General features: G+C 37.4%; 1 protein-coding gene across 5 annotated transcripts in view; it reads right to left on the minus strand.

Annotated features, from left to right (window-relative positions):
- Positions 1-15,628, minus strand: part of Myo6 (myosin VI) — a 142,120-nt gene that overhangs the window by 49,600 nt on the left and 76,892 nt on the right. For all 5 annotated transcript variants that reach the window (XM_055602552.1, XM_055602555.1, XM_055602554.1 and 2 more), the window contains exons 6-12: positions 15,393-15,498; positions 13,266-13,321; positions 12,704-12,801; positions 11,884-12,048; positions 9,854-9,934; positions 6,287-6,467; positions 766-910 (exon numbers count right to left, since the gene is read on the minus strand). In XM_055602552.1, coding sequence (XP_055458527.1) covers positions 766-910; positions 6,287-6,467; positions 9,854-9,934; positions 11,884-12,048; positions 12,704-12,801; positions 13,266-13,321; positions 15,393-15,498 — 832 coding nt within the window. The remainder of the gene's footprint in view (positions 1-765; positions 911-6,286; positions 6,468-9,853; positions 9,935-11,883; positions 12,049-12,703; positions 12,802-13,265; positions 13,322-15,392; positions 15,499-15,628) is intronic.

The following is a 15,628-nucleotide window of genomic DNA, read 5'->3' on the forward strand; positions in this document are numbered from 1 at the left end:
TATGAGGGAGGGGGCTACAGCTGGGATACAAAGTAAATAAACTGTAATTAATGTAAAAAATAAAAACTTAATTAAAAAAAAAAGATAAGGGAGGAAAAATATTGAAGAAAAGACCCAAGCAGACTGCCTCTAGGCTTCTCACAGACAAGTACACAGGCAACCAGGTGCCTGTGCACACACACACAAACACACACGTGCTATATGGAGCCACACTGACATGTACAAACATCACACATGTACCCATTCAAAAGACAGGTGAATAAATACTTCTGAGGGGACAAGAAATAATAATAATAAAAAAGAGACTTACTTCCTACCACTTGCAATTTCCTATAAATGAAATATAGTAGGTGTAACAATAAGTTCAGTTTCCTTGATGTTCAATAAAGCGAGTTTCACTTCTAGGAACTTTAGTACCAGCATTTACACAAGAAACCACTATTGAAGTAAAACCATCTATTGCCTAAAACAATCAGATATTTAGCTATCAGCTCACATTTTTATAGATGTTCAAAAGCAAATCTCTCTTGCTTAATAAATTCCAAATTCCATGCAGAATATCTGCAAGAAATAACTCCAAGCTGTGTCCCATTTATTTATGTGCTGAACGATGGTTGTTGGAAGCACAGAATTTTGGACATTAAAATGGGAAGAATGAATGATGCATAAATATTGACCTTCTATCTCAGTGCTTTCAAAATGCACACATTTTTCCTTGTCCAGCCACAAGGCAGGCTTCCTGCACAGCAATGACTTAGAACTTACTTTATAACTGTTCCTTTGGTGCCCCCTGCTGTGGTGAGCATGACTCTGGTGGTTAAACTGACTCGCAGATCATCTTGGTCCAAACCCAGCAATTCAGCACAATATTCCAATGACGGGGCAGATTTGTTCTTCAGATTGCAACCACCTAATGGAAACGTTTCGATGTGAAATTAATAAGCACTAGATAAATGAGATTTTCTAGGTTTATTTCTTAGGATCCTCTTTACTTGTGTAATATTATGGGATAGATGAGGCTTGTTTTTAACTTTTAAACCCAGCTCACTTTTTTCCATCCTTGTTGGACACACCTACTAGCAAGTTTAACAGGATACCTGGGGCAAATCCACCAGACACACAGTCCACATTTTCCATTACCTGCTGCCAACTTGAGGCAAAAACTATTGTGGAAAATTCCAGAGATAAACAATTCTTAAGATTTAACTTGTGCATTCTTCTAAACAGTGTGACAGAGTCTCTTGCCATCCTTCCAGGGCTATAATTCTTTTGCCTGACAAATCTACACTAAAATTATACAAAAGAGTGACCACCAGGAATCCATTAGTTTACTTAAATGTTTCTTTTTTTTCTTCTCTTTTTTTTTAATTTTTTCCTCGTTCATTTATTTTATTCACTTTACATCTTTGTAGCCCCTTCCCTCCCCCCCTCCCAGACTCATCCTCTCTCCCTTCGCCCTCCCCTTTTCAGGGGAGCTCCCTTTCCCATCCACCCCAGCTCATCAAGTTGCATCCTCCCCGCCCCCGTGGCCTGGCAAGGCATTCCCACCAGGGAACGTGATCTAAAAAGCTGGCATGTGAGTCTATGTCCAATGCAGAACCCACTTCCCTTACTAGAGGACCCACTTGAAGGCTAAGCTGTCCATCTGCTATATCTTTGTAGGAGGCCTAAGTCCAGTTCATGAATGGTCCTTGCTTGGTTGCTGCTTCAGTCTCAGCAAACCCCTCTAGTTCCTGGTTAGTTGGCTCTGTTGTTTTTCTTGTGGAGCTCCTGTCACTTCTGGGTCCTATTCTCTTTCCTCCCACTTTTCTACAAGACTCCCTAGGAATCTAGGAATTGACCAATTCTTGGCTGTGAGTCTCAGCATCTGTTTTGAGGTACTGCTGGGTTGAGTTCCTAAGAGGACAAGTCTGACAAAGAAACTGAGGGTGGGGACATCTTTGTGACAAGCTGGAGACCTAAGTCAGGGTAGGCTCCCGGGAAGATATGAGGGGGATTCAAGCAGTGACTCCTAGTAACAGAGGCCATAGAGACTGAAGAGGACATCTATAACTAGACTGTCTTCTAGTAAACGGCGGGGAACACCAACCCAACCACAAAACTTCAACCCCAAATTCACCCTGCCTACAGGATGTGCAGATATAAAGACCGATAGATAGAGCAGAGACTGAAGGAATGTCCAACCGAGGACTGGCCCAACCAAAGACCCGCCCTATCTGACAGTGCCAACTCCTGACACTATGAAGGATACTCTAGTAAGCTTGCAGAGTATCCTTTTTTTTTAAACTGGGTTTTTTACAAGAATGATGTAGGTCAACCTAACAAAACAACTTTGTTAATCTTGAAAAGGAAAAACTGTAAAAACAATATAGAGTGTTAATGTCAGTCACTCCCTAAAAACGTTCTCTCAGCATTTTTTTTTTACTATTATGTTTTTTTTTATTATGATATTGTTACTGTTATGACATGCTTCTGACATGGCATTTTTAAAACATAGGTATTATCCTAACAGGTATTTTCTATACATCTACTAAATAAAACACTTTTATGACATTGGGGAGCCTTACAAACATTCATTGGAAAATGAACTTTATATTACAATCTTTACAAAAGTACTGGGATTGTCACCATGACAATCTAAGGTTGAATTTTTTAGGAAGAAGGGGAAAAAGAACACCTCAGTTTTAATTAGCAGGAAATGATTTGGACCCATGAAAAGTCACAGAAAAAATAAAGGTCAATACAAAAAAGTTTAGCTATAAAAATAAAAATGATCTAATGTTTATCTTACCCCAGTCTCCCTGCATTCTGTTTATTTTTCCAGCAACAGAAAGAAAAAAATGTTGAGAAAGCCAGCACATGCTATGTCCCTTTGATCACTCAGCACCTTTCAGCTGGTGACATGATGTTTCAGATATTCTATGCAGGAGTATGTCCTTCCTCGGGGCAGTAATAAGAGACAGAAATGTCTCTTACCACCTCCAACTATTTTTCATTTCTAACACTCTCATGCACATCAACAGTTCTACACTTAAAATTACTTTTGTGTATTATTTAGACTCTCCCACAAGCTCCCTTCTTGTAATGATACTAAAATACAAATGAAATGTATGTTGCAATATAATTTCAAAGGAAATTTCCCAATTCCTCTTTTAAAAAACAAAGATTATTAATGCATATTCCAAGTACCTAATTTTGTTTTAGTGCATCTTCACGTCAACGAAGAGTAGTCTGTATCTATTTTGATTTATTCACTTACTAGCTGACAAATACCAGTATTCAAAATGTTTTGTAAATACTCATCTCATTGATTTCCCTTCACAACATGAGTCGGAGGCTATTATCTTTCTATAGCGAGGAAGCTAAGACATGGAACCAACAAGGTCAGACAAACGGATAGCACATGCTGCAGCAATTTGACTCTTGGTCATGTGCTCATCCAGTATGGTATGTTGTGTCTAACATTATTGACCTCCTGGTATCACAGGGCAATAGATCTGAAAGTCACTGAAGACTATCTGCTCACTCACAGATGACAAGGCTTAGTGGCCTGAAGGCAATGAGAGACAATTATGACAATCTCCTGAGCTAGTCAGACATGAGTAGAACCAGGCCCTCTTGTCTATGGCTTCATCAGTAGCCACACTCAGTACCATTGTGCAGGTACCATGTCTGAAACCTGAACGTGTCTCTGATCTTATCAATTTTATGTTTCAACTCTGATTATGAAAGATCTTAGGGACAACACATGCTGGAGAGGTTGTGGAGAAAGGGGAACCCTCCTCCACTGCTGGTGGGAATGTAAACTGATACAACCACTCTGGAAATCTATCTGGCACTTTCTAAGACAATTAGGAATAGTGCTTCCTCAAGACCCAGCTATACCACTGCTAGGTATATACCCAAAGTTTGCTCAAGTACACAAAAGGGATATTTGCTCAACCATGTTTATAGCAGCATTATTTGTAATAGCCAGAACCTGGAAACAACCCAGATGTCCATCAACGGAAGAATGGGTACAGAAATTGTGGTATTTTCACACAATGGAATACTACTCAGCAATCAAAAAGGAGGAAATCATGACATTTGCAGGCAAATGGTGGGATCTAGAAAAGATCATCCTGAGTGAAATATCCCAGAAGGAGAAAGACAAACACGGTATATACTCACTTATATAGACCTATAAGATATGATAAACATAATGAAATCTGTACACCTAAAAAAGATAATCAAGAGAGCGAACATGGGGTAAGATGATCAATCCTCGTTTAGAAAGACAGGTGGGATGCGCATTGAACATATGACAGGAGTCTACTGAGTGCATTTGAAAGACTCTAACTAGCAGTGTTTTCAAAGCAAAGACTCATGACCAAACCTTTGGCAGAGTACAGGGAATCATAAAAAAGAAGGGGAGTTAGTCTGATGAGGAAAGGATAGGAGCTCCACAAGGACCAAATATATCTGGGCACAGGGTCTTTTCTGAGACTGACATGCAACCAAGGACCATGTATGAATGTAACCTAGAACCTCTGCTCGGATGTAGCCTGTGGTAGCTCAGTAACCAATTGGTTTCCCATAGTGAGGGGAACAAGGACTATTTCTAACAGGAACTCAATGACTGGCTCTTTGGCCTCCCCACCCCCCCAAGGGAGGAGCAGTCCTGTTAGGCCACAGAGGAGAGCTTTGCAGCCGGTCCTGAAGATACCTGATAAAACAGGATCAGATGAATGGGGAGGAGGTCCCCCCTATCAGTGGACTTGGCAAGGGGCACGGTGGAGATGAGGGAGGGAGGGAGGGACTGGGAGGGAATGAGGGATCGGGACAAGGCTGGGATATAGAGTTAATAAAATGTAACTGATAAGAAAAAATAAAATAAAATAAATAAATAAATAAATAAATAAATAAATAAATAAATAAATAGATGAATAAATAAATAAATAAAATTCAAATCAGAAAAAAAAAAAGATCTTATACATACAAGACATACCCCCACAGTGCTTGGGATAAATGTGAACCCTCAAAACTGCTAAGCCAGGCTGGGTGTCATGGCAAATACCTGTAACCCCAGCACTCGAGAGGCTGGAAGATCACCTTGAGGCCAGCCTAGGCTATGTGAGACCTGTCTCCAAAAGGAGGAGGGGGATGTTGAAGAGATGAGTCAGTGAGTAAGAGCACTTTCTGCTCTTCCAGAGAAGACAGGTTCTCTCTCCAGCACCCACAAGGTGGCTCACAACCATCTATAATTCCAGTTCCATAAAAATAAAAAACTAAAACTTCAAATTTTAAAAAGAAGCAGGGATGTTAACAGAGAGAGAGAGAGAAAGGTGGAGGCAGAAGGGGAAATACTCCACACTGAGATAATTTGAACCCAACACATTGTTTTGTTTAAATGGTCTCTCCCTCTTTCCCTGGGGGCCCATTTCTTATGCATATACTATTACTAGGAACTGTACTTTTTAAAAGCACTTACGGATTATTTCCTTTTACAAATGAATATACTTGTGGGATCTGATCTCAAAGCTCATAGGATTGTATTAAATGATGCTTCAGACTCTTACCTCATCCATGCTGTAAATTTCTAGCAAAATGCATTAAGGCAGGGCTAGCCAATGTTTTACTCTAAGGGGACTAGTAGTAAATATTTTTGGTTTGATAGAAGCACAGCTTTGCCACTGTGGCATGAGCAGTGGCATAGACAATGGATGTTAGCTATGTTCCACTAACACTTTATTTACAAAAACAGGTGAGAGACCAATCTGTCAATGCTATAGTCAGGTGTCAAATTTGCAATTATATAAAAACTCTTTTATAGATGTTTATAATATTTATATAGAAATGGAAAAATTAAAACTGAAAAGTTTTCTTGGTTACATTTAAATATTTTTCGACTTCTATAAGAATGAAACTTTTATTTTTTTTCTCTCAAGTAGGATGGGCATCTGTATATTAAACTATCCCAAGTAAGTGATTCAAGTTTAGGTCTATAAAACAGAAAAAAAAAAAAACTTAAAAACATATTAACGGATAAGAGAATTATTCTGTTAACTATTAAAAGTATATTAGCTGGAAATTTTTTAAAGTATAAACCATATAACAGCTACCAATTTGTTTACAACACCGTAGCATCCTTCATCCTAGCATCAAAGTCACCATCTAACAAAAAATGTCCCAGAAATTTGTTATAATTTCAACAAACCTGCACACAAATGACCGAATATTCCCATGGCTAGGAGATGACAAACAGTACACCCGACTTTATACCTAATTAAGAAATTAAAGAAACAACCTGAAGTGCTTCCAGCTTCCTCAAAATCAATATTTCCGAGGTGCAGGACACCAGCTACGACTCGAAACAGATCAAGTTTTTCTTCGTCATCCAAACCAATTTTTTTCATGGCTGTGCACATCCTAATAAAATCTCCATGGTCATCTAATAGAGGATCTTTCAAGGAACCTGCCTTAACATACTATAAAACAAGAAGGTGTCAACTGGCTGATCTTTACGTGATTTGAGCAAACTAAACACTACAACAGCAGGTCTGTTAATGCAATATACAACATGCAAAAATAAAATCTGTCAACAGAAAAACTTAAGCATTTGAACACACTTAAAAACAGAATGGTATATAAAGAGTATGCAAGAGCTCTGTATTATTTCTTAAAACTTCATGTGAATTTACAATTCTTTCAATAAAAACTTCAATTAAGATGATGGAATAAGATGTTTTGTAGTTAAACTATGATGCTACCTCAAAAGCATTGTAAGTCTAGGATGTTAGATAAATATAGATTAGTGAAAAGGGAAAGAATGGTTGGCTGAGATGAGGCAACAGCCTCTGAATAAAAGCCAATGAAGTAGTAATGGATGTTTATCTGACTCTGTTATTCCACAATTTATACAATAAAAAAATGTTCCATGGTAGCCCATATAGGTTCCAGATGTATGCAATTTTAGTCAACAAAAAATAAATATGCATGCAAATACGCAAAATACAGGACAATTGAGAAGAACTGTAATAAAGAATTTAATGTGCCAATGAGCTGACAATGACATCAATGTAAACAGAAGCAAATCTAGTCACGGTTACGGCATCTCCGTGGCCTGACAAAATGTCCTGTAACTTTTCTACACTGTATGAGGCACGGTGAATTACTGCATATTAGGCTAACTCCAGGAATCCACACAACGGCTTTCTGGAGAAAACAAAACAATGAAGAGAAATTCTATGCTCTCTCCCAAAAGAATTTGCATCTCAAGTTTTCACACGTTAGGACCTAGAAAACTCAGACAGAGAGTGAAGAAAGTTAGGCCTGCAACACTGAACGAAGGAACAGAAAGAGAAGTTACTGGGCATGGAAAAAAACTGATCTAGGAATTTTCCAGAACTTGAGTATTAAAGCTAAAGTTAAAATAAAAAACCTCAGCATCAAAATTAATGAGCATTAAAGATGCCTGATGCTTCCGGGAGATGTTTTCTTCTCCCAGCATGTAACTGCTTCTCAAATCAACAGGCTGCTTGCTTTTCACAAGATGCTTTAAATGTCTGATCATGTGCCAGATTTCTGGAAAATGTCTAGAAAATGAAATTCTATTTTATTCTTCAAAAGAAGCAACGGCAACAATCACATGCAAAGTTTAAAGAAACGCTATCATGCAGAATTTTTAGTCTTGCAGCTGAGCATCTGCAGCATTTAAATACTGTTTTTAAATCAAATCTTTGTGAACATATTTGCCCCACAGAAGACTGAAAATACTGCATTCTCCTAAAATTTGCACACAGCAGAAAGACATCCAAACAAAATGAAGCAAGAGGCTTAAAATTAGTCAAAATGATCACCTCATCCTCCTGACAAAGAAGACATAGAGAGTAATTTAAATATGTTAATCCACTTTTCACCTGTATATCATACACATGCACATTCTCTTTCAGTGATGAAAAACTTCTGATAAAGCATCCTCACTCTAAAATAAGGAAAGATGGTGTTTTCCTGTCTGGCAGAGTGCGTGCTACTCTTTGGAGGCACAGCGCTGGCTTCTCTCCACTGCTTTTTTCAATGTTTTTACATTTTTTGTGTACTCCCTACAGGATCACTGCAATTGTCCTAGACATGTTTTGATTATCTTAATGGAGAGATTACAAATTATATATTTTGATGGTATCTTTAAAAAAAAAACAGTTTTTCAAGACATAGTAAATATTATAATAAATGTTAATATTGCTTCCAAATGTCATGGCAGTAACATAAGACTTACTCATAACTCAGATGTCCATGTCTAAAATAACATGCAATGTATCAAATAAGAATTAATTGCAGTTTCATGTGCCCATAATTTGAAATGATAATTTTGTTTCTCTTTCTATTCATTTATATTAATGTTATTTTACACATAGTTTACCTTACCCAGTCTGAGTAAAATCAAGACATTTGATTGGCAAGTACAGAACCATCAGAAAATTGCTAACAGTAAAGAGTTACTCAACTGACATCTTTTTAAAAATAATAAGCAAGATTAATTAGCACCAATATCTAATCATGATTTAGTTTTCATATCTTCAGTGTGTTGTTTAGACACAACTTATTATGTGAATTTTGAAAGTAAAAATTTATGAAAGTTTAAACATTTAATACTTTCAAAATAATAATTACATAATTCTTAGATTATTTAGTGAGACCAATATGTATAAAACTTCATAATATATTTCAGTTTTATGGTTGATACAGCAAAATTATCATATGTAGACAGCTTCTCACAAGAATGCTTAAGGTATTAACTATTCAACTCTTACTTAGGTACACAGTAAATTAAAGGGCGTACTTTACTCTTTCTACCAGGACATTCCTCAAAGGGCTCATGTGTGGGGGACTTGGTTCCCAATGCAGCCATATTCGGAGGAACGGCTCTGGGAAGTGCCTGCATCACGGGGACTCTGACCTCGTCGATAGCTCAGTCCACTTACGGGCACAAATGTGACGGCTCCCTGAACTGGTGACCTTTACCTTGTCTCTGACTTGCACCCTGTCTTTCCTTTCCTCCACCTCACCTCCCACTCACTTCCAGCCACCCACCGTGATGAGCAGCTTTACCCAACCACACACTCTCTACTGTGAATGCTGTCTCATATGGCCCAGAAACATGGGGACAACTGCACAAAATCGTGAGCAAAAACAAACCTTCCCTGCTTCAAGATGATTGGCTCATATATTGTGTCACAGGAACAGAAAGCTTACTAATACATATACTTAACCACAAATAATAATATCACAGAAAGTTGCTAAAACATGGGTTTGCCTAAGGCTGCGGGCTCGGAGCCACGCATCACTGGTACCAGAAAGGGTTCCACAGAAGATGGGCTTGGGCATAAAATATGATGATTCTTAAGCAATTTCGGTTTTTGTTTATGTATTTTTTTCATATATATATATATTAGTTTTCTTTTCTTTTTTTTTTTTTCAAGACAGAATTTCTCTGTAGCATTTCTGTGTAGCATTGGCTGTCCTGGGCTTGCTTTGTAAACCAGGCTGGCTTCAAACTCACAGAGATCCACCTGCCTCTGACTCCCTGAGTGCTGGGATTATAGGTGTGTGTCACCTTGCCTGGCTTCTTAAGCAAATTCATAGCATGGGAATTCAAAAACAGAGTATGAGGAAAGCAATGCATTTGAACCCAAGAAGAACCAGAGCCTGCTGCTCTACAAATGACAGAGGTTTACAGTGTCACCCTTCAAGAAAGACTCGTATCATAACGTAGTTTTAGAGCACAAACCTGAAAGTAATAAGTTACAAAAGAAAGGCATATCCTTCAGCAATATTTTTTACATTAAAGATTTTAATTTTAAGAAATCTACAATACCTCAGGACTTTTTCGGTTCTGTAAAATTTGTTTGTCAGTTTCTTTGTTAGCAAAGTATCTGGTGCAGCCTCGATTTAAATACTAAAACAAAGAATGAATGGTACAATTAACAAAGGATCCAAGGAGAACGAACACAAGTACAAAGTAGGTTCAAGTTCAGACTGGGCTACTTAATGAACCTCTGCTTATGCAAACAAAAACTGGAGAGCTGAGGGTAAAACTTAGTGACTCAGGATTAGCCTGGCATGCACAAGGCCCCGAGGACAGATTAAATTAAGTTATAAGGACAGAGCATAACACACAAGCAACCTGATGAAATTATCAAAACACTTTTACACATTTGTAGTGAATTATTTGGGGAATGGGATAGAAATCTGTGATCGTGTGAAACATGAGTGTAATGTCCAATATGCACGTCCCCTACCCTCGCTCCTGCCACCACTGGGACTATCCTGTAGGAAACAAAATCTATCCTGGTGGTCTACACCATAAAGGCAGGAAAGCCTTGGCTGCTTTTGGTAGCTTGAGGATGCCTGTCACTATGCTAGGAAAAGCTGTACCTGCTGAGACTGAAATGCAATGCTCCCACACCACCAAGCAAAAAGAAATACTAGGTTAAAGACATAGCAGTCAAATTACTTTCTGGCCAGCTGAGTGTTGGCAAAATCTAGACATATATCATAATTCATGATTTCTAGTAACTTGTATTTCTTTAAAAAGAACACAACAAAAATGCCTCTTCTGGTTTCATGAAGATATAATAAGCAAATAACTTCAAATTTCAATTAAGTTGAGAAGCGGAGGTCAGAAGAGGATGACGGCTCCCCTTGGACTGGCCTTACAAGCCGTTATGAGCCATCATGTGGGTGCTGGGAACTGAACCAGGCCCTCTGCAGGAGCAGCCAGTGCTCCTAACTATTGAGCCACCCCTCCAGCTCCACCCTAGCATTCCTTCAAGTAATAATTCTTCCTTTAGGATTTCCAAATCCTCAATTAGCATAGCATTAGGGGTGAGGCATGTAGAGTTTCTTACTAGTCAGTATAACATTCAGACAATGTGTGCACTTGCCACCACATTCTAAGTTGCCCAGGGACAGATTATGACCTATTTGTCTTTTAATCCTGGCAGAATGTCTAGCAGTAAGTATTTATTATTGAACTAAGGAGGATAATGATTCTTTATGAACACTGATTCAGTGATGGAAGTTTTTACGGCTACATTAAAGATAATTTTAAAGCTAGTATTATAAAACCTTATCAAATTTTAATTAGATTTAAATTAAAATGGTTTTAAACATCTGTCCTTTTACCTACTGAATTACATACCTTCTCATGTACTATTTATTTTACATGTAGGGAGGGATTACTTATTGCACGTACTTTGAAAAAGTGATTTAAATTTCAGGATTGTTTACATTTCAAAGTACTTGTATAAACTTTAATTTTCCAGCTTAGCACCCCAAATTTTAAACTACAAAGACCTAGACTTTGCAGTTTTTGAGATTAGGGTTTTCACATTAGGGATACTGAACTTGTGGTAAACTTACAAATAAATCTCAATAGAGATCTCATTGGTGAGACTATAATTCTAACACATCATTCTAGTTACACTGACTCTCAACCTGTGGATCACGACTCCTTCGGGGGTTGTATATCAGATATCCTTCATATCAGATATTTACATTACAATTCATAACACTAGCAAAATTAGTTCCCAAGTGACATAAGTAGCATTTTATAATCTTTACTACAAAGTAAATGCTCTGTGAAGAAATCCTATTCCTTGTTGTTTAATAAATAATGAGGAAATATATACAGGCTCAATATAGATACACTGTTCATCATCTGCAATATTTTCAATTCATAGTTAAACCTGAGATGTAAAATCTGCAGGTTCAGAAATCCCACTGGACTTGATTTAACATAAGCTACGTACAATTACAAGTAGGTATCAAAATGCAGCAAGTTTTAGGACTGAGAGAGTAAACAATTTGCAAACCTGGTATAAAATTCATTTTCCTCCAACCTACCCGAAAATTATCTGGGGAACTCAAGTGAAGCTTCTCCCTAATGTCTTCTGAAGCCCCAGCACACAGCCTGTAAAAAATATGATAATTCCTCTCCTCTTTGCCTTGAACACAGATCCTGGACTTCTCTAAAAGATAATGAGAGACAAATCCTCCAACAACTGAACTCTAAAAGACAAAAGAGAAGATACATTTTTGCATCTATGAAACTGAATTATAACTTAATGTTAACCTAATATTTTCTAATAAACATTTGCTTATCAAAGTTAAAATAGTTATGCAATCCTAGAAAAAATACCTAACATGTAAGCTTTGAGTATGTCTACAGTCCGCCCTTTTTTTAAACACTGTTATCCAGTCACTGCCCTGATCCTTCCTAGCTTTTGAGCCTTTGCAGAACTGGAACTTTGTAGTGCGCCCAGTGTCCGCAGCAGCTCGCAGACAGTTGCTGAGGAGCTCTCAGCTTGCCACCACAAAAAACTGCTGAGAAGACACCAACTGCCATGATGTGATCATTACAGACCACAAAGGTCAACAGATAACAAATCACTGTATATCATGCTGGGCCCCAATACCATGTACATTTTTACATGTTATCAAAAGAATCAAGCATGAGACAAAATAACTGTAAAGGTATGATTGATAATGCAGTCAAATCCAAAATTTTGATTTTAAACTGAATAGAAATTCTGCATAGTCGTAAATACACACAAACAGACAATAATAATAATCTTAGAAAAAATGTACCAATTCCAATTCTAATAAGGCCCTTTACTTACCACAAACACTTCCCAAATGTATCTCAAAGGCAACTTTCATTTACCTTTTCATTGAAATGAATTTCCACAAATTTTCCAAATCGACTGCTATTATTGTTACGAACAGTCTTTGCATTTCCAAAAGCTTCTAGAAGTGGATTAGCTATTGAAAAATGAATGAAAATACTTCGTCAAAAAAAAAAATCACAAAAAAGACATAAAGAAAAAGTATAAAGCAATATACATCTCACATCTCCCCCGTGTGATAAAATTTGGGAAAATGCTGGAATAAATGATTTTGGAAGTATTAAAATGAAAACATTATCAAGTAATGTCAAACGCCACAAGTGTTAAATGTTTATTGACTGGAATGGTTTTACTTTTGCTTGACAAATGGAAAGGATCTAGAGTCATTTAGGGGACAAGCCTCTGGTACAGACGAAGAGAATGAGTTAACAAAGCAACATGATCTATTTATTATACATACAACACAAAGGCAGAATCTGAAAGAAGATGTATAGGAGATGGAAAGACTCATATCTCTGGGAGAAGAGCATTGTAGAACCCAAATAAGATTCTAAGTTAACTTCAGAGGTACCCAACAATAAAAATAAAAATCAACAATACCTTCAACAATTCTATCATCAATATCTTGACCTGTTCCATAAGATTCTGTCAGGTATCTATTTAAAATACAAGATAAAAAAAAATCCTTGAATAACAATAATATTGAGTAACACAAATTTATAAATTTACTATTTAATACATATTGAAATTGAAACATAGATAATCACTGTAGCTGTTCCTAAATTTTATTATATTTTATTTATGTTTCTTTGTGTGTCTTGTGTGTGCATGTGCTTGTCATGTAATTACATTTTTAAGCTGTTGGGAAATATTCTAATTTTAGATTCTTCAAATAGATTTATATAAGTTTCTCTTAATAACTATTTAACTTAATAACTTCATACATTTACATAACAAATAGAAAACTTTCATAAAGGACCCCACCATGAAAAACTGAGAACTGTGATATATTAAAAACAATACTGATGAAACTTCAGAATGTGCTGGTGCTAGCGGTATCTTCACCACTAGATTTAACTTCCTTGGATATGTGTGACATGGATAGCCAACTCACTGGAACCTAGACTCATCTAGAAGGCAGGTGGTGTCTGTGAGGGCCAAGTATCGATGGGGTTAATTGTGGTGGAGTGACCCACCCTGAATATAAGTGACAACATTCCACATACGGGGGTCCTGAAACCCAGAGAGAAAATCTAAAACTACTCCCTCATCCCTCTCTCCTTCCTGACTGGGGGTACAATGTGACCAGCTTCTGCGAACATTCCTTCTCCACTAGGGGGGATTTATACTCTTCAACAGAGAGCCAAGATGAACCCTCCTTTCTTTTTAAGATTTATTTATTAATTGTGTATACAGTGTTCTGCTTGCATATATGCCTGCACAACAGAAGAGGGCACCAGATCTCATTATAGATGATCATGAGCCACCATGTGGTTGCTGGGAATTGAACTCAGGACCTCTGGAAGAGCAGGCAGTGCTCTTAACCTCTGAGCCATCTCTCCAGCCCAAATCCTCCTTTCTTAATTACTTCTCGTCTGAAATTTTGTCAGAGCAGTGAGGCAATTTATGGTATTTAAATTAAGAGAATGAAACTATACTCCTATAATGGTAATGTTCTTTCTGCTTTTAAAATGTTATGTTTGTATATCAGTGTTGAGAGGTTAATTTGATGGTAGAAAAGGGGATCTGATGAGAGAAAGGATATGAGAAAGTCTAAATAAAAAGCATTTTTAAAAATATTTCATAGCACAGACATCAAGAATAGGATGTCCATTTGGATTCTGAAGGAATATTCCTGGGTTTCTTATTACCGAGCCACTACTAACTTCCTGTGGAGTCCTCTAAGGAATGACACATCAGAGCTGCAATGTACAATGTAAAGATTAACCACCTTATAAGATGCTTATTTCTCCCGAACTGTACCATAAGGTATTCAACAGAATGAAAAGTCAATTTGCTTAAATACCCGCCGTCATACGCACACACACACACACACTCAAAACTTCACTTGTCTATTGTGGATAGCCAAGTGGCAGAAACAACCCAATTGCCTATCAGTACATGTACACACAGCAAATGCAATGAACACCTGCAATAAAATTTATTCAGCCCTGAAATTCAGGGAGGGAATTCTAATGCACACCATAACAGGACACATGCTATAACACAGGTGGTTATGTTGTTTTTTTTAAGAGGCAAGGTCTTACTAAATTTTGTAGGTTCCCATCCCCTTGAGACTAAAGTGATCTTCCCTCCCTCAACCTCCCAAGAAGCTGAGTGTGTGTGTGTGTGTGTGTGTGTGCGTGCGCGCATATAGGTACATGACACTATAACCAGTTCAGAGGTGAATTACATATTGAACTAAATGCAATAAGGAAGTCACTGAAATATTAACACTATGATACCACTTGAACAAGGTACTGAGAGAAATTCATAGAAACCCAAAAGAGAACAATGGTTAACAGCATCTGGGGTGTGAAAGGGAGCTATTTAATGAGTACAGGTTCAGGTTTTGTGAGGTGAAAAATATACACAATGACATGATGTGGATGTGAATGTGCTTAACATTACTAAACTTCAAAATGAGAACTTAACAGCGTTAAACTTTTTTCCCATGAAAATAATATCAAACTGCTCAAAAACATTTCACATTAGCTAAATACTCACCTTAGAACAAACTTTGTATTTTCTGTTTTGCCAGCTCCTGATTCTCCAGATACGATAATAGACTGGCTCATCTTGAGCACCTTCATGTCTCGAAAAGCCTTATCAGCTGGGGACAAACACAGTAATATGGCAGATGGAGGTATTGACAGGGGCTTACTGTAGGGGCCTTTACTCCTAAAGAAGTCGCGAACGTGTGTTAAAAAATAAAGTCATTCAAAGGGTTTCTGTACGCATCT

Source organism: Psammomys obesus, unplaced genomic scaffold, assembly GCF_907164565.1.
Source record: "Psammomys obesus unplaced genomic scaffold, mPsaObe1.curated_primary_1811, whole genome shotgun sequence".
In the NCBI taxonomy this organism is placed as follows: Eukaryota; Metazoa; Chordata; class Mammalia; order Rodentia; family Muridae; genus Psammomys; species Psammomys obesus.